This window comes from Motacilla alba, chromosome 2, assembly GCF_015832195.1.
Source record: "Motacilla alba alba isolate MOTALB_02 chromosome 2, Motacilla_alba_V1.0_pri, whole genome shotgun sequence".
NCBI lineage: Eukaryota > Metazoa > Chordata > Aves > Passeriformes > Motacillidae > Motacilla > Motacilla alba.
Window position 1 is genome coordinate 73158190 of NC_052017.1, and position 9569 is coordinate 73167758.

Consider the following 9569-nt stretch of genomic DNA (forward strand, 5'->3'; position numbering starts at 1 on the left):
TTTCTGACTTGTAAAATGATTAGTTTGTGGTATGAGAAAGGAAATGTTTGAAAAGTTTGTGTTCCACCTATGTGAAGGTTTTGCTTTCTAACCTACCTCAATCCAACTAGAGAAAGGTCACGTAGAATAAATAACAGGAATGATGTTTTGCTTTCTGTGAATAGTGGGCATTCCCAGACCTGCTGAGTCTGTAAAATGTAGAGGGAAGTGATAGAAGTCAAGGATTGCTTCAGATCACATGTATTAATTTTATTTTTTTCAGTTTGAACATCTGAGCCTCTTTCACACACCTAAACAATTTACTAATGAAAAAAGTCCACAAACTATTTTGTATGTAAATTTATTTACTGTAACTGGAAATAGGAATTAGAAATTTTTACTGTTCTTGCTCCTTGTTTTTAGTCAATAAAAAGGCATGATTATTACAACACACCACATTTTTTCATATGATTTACTGCAGGCAATGTTCTGTAGAATTTATTTAGAATAGTTAACATTTGAAAAGCTGGAATTGTATTTTATATTACAAATTCAAAATATTTAAGCAGTTCATAGAAGATTACTATTCATCAAGAAACAGTATAGATTAGTCAAAATTACATTGCAGTGTCTCTTTACAAATATATATATCAGTATACTAATTTTGCATAAATCTTCACAATGTTATTTGAAGTTACTCTTTCTCAGAAGTTGAAAGCATATTTTGTATTTATATAATCCTAAATAGTAAGAAGATGGTTTGATTACTCTGTTTTACAAAACTAGTTGTTTTTTTTTTTTTTATATAGGATGCTAGATAATATTTTACTTTATTTATTTTATGTATGAAAATGGTCTCTTTTCTTTTTCACAAACACAGATAAATGGATATTCCTCTAATGTGAAGAGCAAAACAAAACATACATAGGAATTAGAAATTGTCAGATTTAGGATAAGCAAGAGCTTGCAAACATACTTTTAGTACTTCCTAATAGTAAATTGTCAGTAGGTGCTAGAACTACTCATTGCTAGGAAATCACATTCTGGGCACTATTTTATCATGCTTGAAAATTCTGTTTATCATTTGGTAGAAACTTGAGACAAGTAGGAAGCTGAAAATACCTATCAAAGTTTGAGTTACCTGACATCATTGTAGGTAGTTTGAGCAGATGGATAAAATAAATGAAACTAATCTCTGGAGAGTGTGTATGTTGTTAGGAAGATGGGAATGGCAACGGACAGATACGATTTTTTTATTGGAACAACTTGTTAGCATAGAGAAGATCACTGCTCCCACCACTTACTTATTGTTCTTCCTTTCAAAAGGTTGTAGACACTGGTTGATGACCAGCAGAGTTGCTCATACGAGCAGTCAAAATGAGGTTGGCAAGCTCGTAATATTTATTGTTTACAGTCTGCTATTCATATGCACCTTTTACTGTACAGAACCTCTTTTTAGCAGATGACCATGCAATCCTCAGTAATTTTCACAGGTATTTATTACAGATAGACACTGAACACAGTAGACACTAAAACTTACTAAGAGATGACCTACCTTGGATGGTTATCTCATCCTGTCTTATTCTCTGGAAAACCAAAACAGTAATCAGATAGTACTTGGTGACTAGTGTTTTAATACAGTATTAAAAAAGGAAAAATTAAAGTTAATAATTTGGAAAAAATCTATTGCAATCATTCTTCATACAGGTAGAATAAAAATGTTCAATGGCTCAGCTATGAAACATGAAGGTAAACACTGACAGGAATACAGAAACAAGGCAAGATGTCGCAAAAATAAACTTATTGTTCTAGTGACTCTCTAGAGTAATACCATTATTGATACTGAACAACATTTTCTCAGGTTGTTGATATACTATATTTTTCTATTCAGAGAAGTAGAAAACATGTCAAGATAAGATTCCCTCTGTTCATGCTTGAGAAGCACTCAAGTCACCAATTTGTGGTCAGAAGTGACTGTAAGGATTTAAATAAGGAAAATTTACTGCAAAAAATGAGCTACAGGGCCATGTAAATGAAATAAGAGGAATAGACTCCTGAAGAAGTGCACTGTGTGAGAATTTCTAGTGCCTGGGTCAGCTTCAATGTCTTGTTTTGATTTAGGTTTTACACACTTTTTAATAATGGTGCTGTATGGCAAATTAACCAGTGCCTGTAGGTTCATAGGGACAGACTTTTGAACTCTTACAGAGAGGTTGAGTAGGAAAAGGATTGTTAAAGCTCTCTCTATGCTTTGAACATTTACCTCCTAGTGTTCTTGAAAATTATTTCTTCTGTGTGGAGAGAAGTAGAAAGAAGGAAGTAATCAACAGAGGTAAGATGTTCTTTAAAAAAATAAGAAAACAATACAAATAGAAATATAAGTTGCTTAAATCAGAACATATATAGGTGATTTGGGGAAGTTCAGAATCTGCAATACTTAAAACTCATTTCTTCTATTTTGTTTCAAGGTAACTGATTGCCTTACCAACAACCAGTAAATACAAAGCAAGAGTTATTTTTCAAATAGAAATTTGGGAGTTTTACAGTCTCTGTCATTTTCTAAAAGAAGAATTCTGGTAGTTTCTGATCAGACTGTTCAAATAACTACTTTTATTTTGTTATAAATTTATTATTTTAAATAGTATTTCAGCATCCTCTACATCCTCCTCTGTCCTTATGGGTCTGTTTGCAGCTATTTTTTGTGTATGACTGGGCCTAAAATTTTCAATTTTTCCAATAGACTGACAGAAGATAACCACTACTGACCCCAATTATAGTCAAGATTGTACAGACTTATTCATATATGCTGAATTATTTGATCTATAATAACAATATATATATTTATAAAATTCTTCTTTTCTACCTCTCTGAAGCTACACACTGACCAAGATAAAGGAGATGGAAATTTAAAATACATATTAACGGGAGATGGGGCTGGCAGTCTGTTCATTATAGATGAAAATACAGGAGATATTCATGCTGCAAAGAAATTGGACAGAGAAGAAAAGTCCCTGTACGTGCTACGTGCCAAGGCTATAGACAGAAAAACTGGAAGACAAGTGGAGCCAGAGTCTGAATTTATCATTAAAATCCATGATATCAATGACAATGAACCAAAATTCACCAAGGACATGTACACCGCCAGTATTCCGGAGATGTCTGGAGTTGGTAGGTAAAAACTTCTTATGTAAAATACAATATGATTTGAGCTGATTGGGAACTTATAAGTAATCTATTATTTGAGACACTTGCCACTGGCTGCTCTGAATATCCATGGAAAAATTTCTGTTGCCAGCAATGTACCATAAATAATTGGTTTCTACTTTTATTCATTTGTTTCATCTTTATGCACTTTTTAATAATTTTTCCATGCTATAAGCTACTCTTTAGTCTCTCAAGCCCACCGGAACCATCAAGAAATGCAGCATGTATGGCTGTCTCATCAGTTACTACATAGTTTTGTCACAGCTGATGTTATCACTAGCATAAAGAGTATCATCTTTGTATTTTGAGGTCTAATTTAGCAAAACTTTTTGTACCTTTAGACAGAAACAACTTTAAATGTGTAAGTATGTAAATTAATTAATACATCAAAATGATGAAAAAATATGTTTTTACCATTTTTCACATCTTTTTCTTATCTGTATTGATAGTTCTTGTTGGCATGTTGTTTGTTTGCTTGTTTGCTTGTTCGTTTTAATATGGACTTTTTAATATTATATATTATAATATATTTAGAATCTTATAATATTATTGTTTTTGCCTTTACGAGTAAAAACTTACGCCTATTTATAACTGCTGAAATGAAAACTAAAAATATGGAGTTACAGTGGATGTGAGAAATACAGCATAACAGGAAAATAATTCTCTGAGTTTTGTTCAAAAATATAAAGTGATAGATAATATTCACCAGTAGACATTCATCAGAAGTTATCATGATTACCTAAGTGCTCCACTTTTTTACAGCAGAGACAGTTTCTCTCATAAGATAAGTAAACATAAAATCCCTAGGCTATGGGAAACAACTAACAGAAAAATTCTCAAGACTTATTTACTTTTCATGATTTACTGTAATGGTTTGCAAAATCAGTCATGGATGATGGCATTGTAAAGAGATACAATAAAATACACATTAAATAATCTTGTGATTAATATGCATCTTCACAAATTAATTCCCAGAAGCTAATATCTCTGAGAGCAGTAGAAGAAATATAACAGAACTAGAATTTATTTTATGAACATGAGAGTATAAATATTATTTTTATTTATTTTATAAAATAAGATAATTTAAAATTTACTTATAAAAAATTTTTAATAATAAAATAATGTTTCAGAAGTATGAGAAAGGAACAAATACACTACCATGAGTAATGTGAGGAGCCCAAGCATGCTTCTTTTAAAGATATATGGAAAATAGGGTAATCCTTTTCATTCAAAATTTACTTTGCTGATAATCACTGAAAGAAAAATGTTGGCAGATCACCTGTCATATTTAATTTGAAATATATTCATAAAGAAGGAACTCTGTGGGAATTGACATGAAAAAAATTATGTTCATGTTTAACATTCTCACTTAGTCCAACTTTATTAGAGTCAATGGAGAGGCATGAATAAAAGAGAAGTGAATATGATCCAGTTCTTTGGCACTGCCTGAGTAATAGTAAGTCTATGAAATGTTTATAGTTGTTGAGAAGGATGACAGCATAAGTACCATAATGTACTTTAAGCTGGGGAAGTGTCCATAAAAGACACAAGAAAAGGTGAGTTTTACTTCCAAGAAGAGTTTGTGTATTTTTCTCTAAGTCAAAGGATACAAATAGCAAAAAAATGTCCTTTGGCTTCTAATATGAAGATGAAAGAAAGGATCTGAGTTACTCTTTCCTCTGTTTAGTTAACATTTAATAGGCATTTAGGAATATAAAAACCACTGGAGTAAGAATTTTTAGGATTTGAATTTGAATGAATAAAAGTAGTTTTGTAATTTTTTTATAGTGAAATGGAGCAAGAACCCAAATCCAGACCAGTCCCTTCCAGAAACAGATATCCTTTATTTCTGAATTTCAGTCATATGAATGCTAATTCAAGAGTCAGGATGTACATACAGATGTAAATAAGATTACGCACATATATATATATATATTTCTACTTGGAGTCCCTTTTGTACAAGTTTTTTGAAAAAAAACCAGAAAACTTAAATAGAAGCCTGAAAGTTAAAGTTGTTAAAGCAGTAGGCCATTTTAGCTGGTTGTCTCATGTAGAATTTAAAGTGTAATTTGAGGTTGGAGTGTTATGTAAAACAAATCATAGAACTACAGTATCATAGACTTTCCTGAACTGGGAGACGATCTGAAGTGTCCTTGAAGTCCATCTCCTGGCCCTGCACAGGACACCCCGAGAGCACCTTGTGCCTAAAAGCACTGTCCGAATGCTTCTTCAACTTTGTCAGGCTGGTGCTGTGGCTGCTTCCCTGGAGAGCCTGTTCCAGAGCCTAACCACCATCTGGATGAAGAACCTTTTTCTAATATCGAACCAAAACCTCCCCTGACACAATTTCAGGTCATTCCCTCAGGTCCTGTCCCTTGTAACCACAGAGAATAGATCAGTGCCTGACACTCCTCTTCCTCTCACAAGGAAGTTATAACTGCAACTTACAACTCAGTCTCCTCTTGTCCAGGCTGAGCAGAACAAGTGTGTTCAGCCGTTCCTCATGCAGTTTTCCCTCAAGGCCCTTCTCCATTTTTGTTGCCCTCATTTGGATGCTCTCTAACAGACACCAGTCTTTCTCTCTTCTCTTCTCTTCTCTTCTCTTCTCTTCTCTTCTCTTCTCTTCTCTTCTCTTCTCTTCTCTTCTCTTCTCTTCTCTTCTCTTCTCTTCTCTTCTCTTCTCTTCTCTTCTCTTCTCTTCTCTTCTCTTCTCTTCTCTTCTCTTCTCTTCTCTTCTCTTCTCTTCTCCTCTCCTCTCCCCTCCCCTCCCCTCCCCTCCCCTCCCCTCCCCTCCCCTCCCCTCCCCTCCCCTCCCCTCCCCTCCCCTCCCCTCCCCTCCCCTCCCCTCCCCTCTCCTCTCCTCTCCTCTCCTCTCCTCTCCTCTCCTCTCCTCTCCTCTCCTCTCCTCTCCTTTATTTTCCTTTTTTCCCTTTTCCCCTTTCCTTTCCTTTCCTTTCCTTTCCTTTCCTTTCCTTTCCTTTCCTTTCCTTTCCTTTCCTTTCCTTTCCTTTCCTTTCCTTTCCTTTCCTTTCCTTTCCTTTCCTTTCCTTTCCTTTCCTTTCCTTTCCTTTCCTTTCCTTTCCTTTCCTTTCCTTTCCTTTCCTTTCCTTTCCTTTCCCAGCTGGTGATGCTGTGCCTCATTCACCTCCCCCAACATGGTTGGCCCTCCTGGATGCCACGTCATGAAGCAAGAGCAAAAAGAAAAATTACTGATTGAGCAATATGTATCAGGGCTATTGCTGCTTTGAAAGTAATACATCTCAAAAAAAGTGAGAACAAATAATGTGAATATGAAGAGGGAAGGAAGGAAGGAAGGAAGGAAGGAAGGAAGGAAGGAAGGAAGGAAGGAAGGAAGGAAGGAAGGAAGGAAGGAAGGAAGGAAGGAAGGAAGGAAGGAAGGAAGGAAGGAAGGAAGGAAGGAAGGAAGGAAGGAAATCACAAAATAACATTTCAAAAAAACCCAAAGGATTCCAAAATAAAAAAAAAAATTAAGTGCCTCTTAATTCTATATTTTCCTCTATAACAAATGGATGAAAATAATAATATAATAAAATCAACAATCTGCAAAATGAGTGATCACCTGTATTAAGACTAACTGAAATTAAAAAGCCAAAGTATTCCTGCATTACCTACATAAACACTTGAGATTATAAGGGATATTTTCAGACTGTATATAGAGATTCTTGCATAACTCATCAATGAAGTTTTCTGACTGGGAATCACTAAATGGTTACACTATACACACTAAAAGAAATAGATACACTCAGGGTAAGCAGGTCAAAAATCTGCAGGAAAATATCAGTTTCTTTCAATTTTTTATCTCTTCCCAATTTTCTGTCTCAAACCACATTTTTTTCCCTAACTATTATATTTATTATGTTTGTCAAGTCCAACAAATATGACAGCAGATATTTATGAAAGCCCAGGAAAATGTCACTAAGATTGAGAAATTGAAGAGGAATCATTTCTAGCAATGTTTCCAGATGTGTGTATATCTGTTATTCAAATTGCAATCATACTATGTATTTCTAAGTGTGTTACTGACTGTTTCTTGGAATAACTATGTCTAGAGCACACAAGGGAGAATGGTAAGTCAACACCTCTGACAGAATGTGTGATTTTCAGTACCAATAAGCAAATCACCGTCATGTTTAACTAGTTTGATAGTAAGAAGAGTGAAAGCATAACATGGATTTTCAGCACAACCAATTCAAACCCTGGGGAAATATGAATGCTTATTTGTGCACTTGTTTGTGCAGCCATCAAGTTATATATAAATTAGCCCTGCTATGCCTAAATAGGATCCGATCCATCAGTGTTATGGGTAAACCTAAAATGCTGCATAGCAAAGTTAGTACTGGGAGTAATCAAAACCACTGAAGTGAGCTGACTGCCGAGTAATTTCAGAAAAATTTTATGGAAATGATCATGTTAAACTGATATTGACTTCAAAAGTTGGATGAGAAAGTTAGTTTAAAACATTCTAAAACTCAGTAACATGGAATTTCTCATTAAAATGAACTGCTGTACTGAAGCACTAAAGTATAATAACTGCTGTAGCTATATTTTTGAACAATACTAGAGTGGACTGGAGGAATCCTGTCAATCATGTTAGATTTAGTAAATTCATTAAATAAAATATAATTTCAAAAAAATGAGAAATAGAGTCGAGGAAGACTCATGAAGGTTAATCAAAACATAATAAGAAAAGCAAATATTAAAATGAGGTTCAACATTTTAAACTGATGGAATGCCAAAGCTCTAAGGTATAGTCTTGGTCTCAATTAAGAATTGGTGGATTTCAAGCATGACCTAGTCTGAGCTACCTATCCAAATCCCCAAAAATCTTCAGAGAAGTTAAAAATGCATTATGCATCATTAATATTTTTTATTTTCTCTTCATGCAGAATGAAAATAAAACCTTAATCGCTCTTAAAATCTACTCATTTCATCTTCAAGGCTTACATGATTATAAGATCAGTCCAAGTATTTTTCCAAGTAAAACATTGCTAAAAAACCTTAAATAAAATCCAATCAAAACTAACACCACACCTCACTGAGTAAACCACTTTTCTCAGGTTATAAATAAAGTTATTAGGAACTTTTTGAAACGGGAATTAGCAATGAGATGTCCTGTGTATTTAATCTCTTTTGGTACCCTGGTCAATATTATTACATCCCTTTGTACCTGCTTGGCTAATTTTAATGAGTAAGGCTTACCAGTTTTATTTCATTTAGCTTCTTTAGCATGCAGCTGATGAGTATTTCACAACAAATTTTTATTCTTTGCATTGATTCTATTAGGAAAAGGGACAATGCTTAATTTGGTCTACCAGTCATTTCTTTAAAATGCTACTTTCTAAATTTATAGTTCTAACCAAAGACACCTAACATATTTTAAGATTCCTACACAGGAGGATTTCTACACAGCACAGCATATTTTAAATGGCTAAATTTAGAGCATACAATTTTTTCATTAGCTGACTTTTATTGAAAAATAATCAGAATACAAGAGTTTTTCTTAAGCTGGTCAGTAGGGTTTGTCAGAAGAATGTTATGTATGAAATATAAATATGTCCATTTTCAACTGAGGTGTACAGGATTATAGCAAGACTAAACATTCCTTGTATTGAACAGCTATTCTAAATGAAAGATATAAATAATATATGTAAAGGACATACACATGAATAAAAGCAAGACGAGCATGCAGTGAAATACACTGGGTAATATGCATTAATATTACCATTCTTATTACTCTGCTGTTGTCTTTGAGTATAGTAGTATATCCTGAAACACCAATAATGCAATGATTCTCTTAGAAGTTCCATTATCATTGTTCAATATTTCTGTAGTATCTCTAGGGAATCTATAATCATCATGACTACGACTTCATTTAAGTAAGTCTGAGCTCCATTCTGATATTATTTTTAGTTACACCATGTTTTCAGCATCACATAATCCCAAGTGCATTTCTCAAGAACAGTTTGTTATTTTGTATAGGAAGCTCTTACAAGAACAAGTAAGCCTTATAGTTAAAAAAAATTAAAAAAAAAAAAGGAGGAAAGGAAGAAAATGAACCAAATGCAGTAACCACCACATTTTCTATTTTTGATTTTGCTTATGTCAGTAACCATTAATCTACAGATGTGTAAAAACAACTAAAGAGAAGCAGCTCTCATCTTTCATGTTTCAGCAGGAAATATTTATATTTTCTCCTTTGCATATTTTCCATGGTTTCAGATGTTTATAAAAAGAAGATATGAATGACTGTTTTGACTTTGACACAAGCTTAAAAAACTGATTTGCTAACTTGTAAAACTTCAGAATTCTAATTGTTAATGTGCACTCCATTTTAAAATGAATTATTGAGTTAGCTTTAAGAGAAA

General features: G+C 33.6%; 1 protein-coding gene across 4 annotated transcripts in view; it reads left to right on the plus strand.

Annotated features, from left to right (window-relative positions):
- Positions 1–9569, plus strand: part of CDH9 (cadherin 9) — a 92146-nt gene that overhangs the window by 47394 nt on the left and 35183 nt on the right. For all 4 annotated transcript variants that reach the window (XM_038127850.1, XM_038127852.1, XM_038127853.1 and 1 more), the window contains exon 3: positions 2853–3147. In XM_038127850.1, the coding sequence (XP_037983778.1) occupies positions 2853–3147 (295 nt within the window). The remainder of the gene's footprint in view (positions 1–2852; positions 3148–9569) is intronic.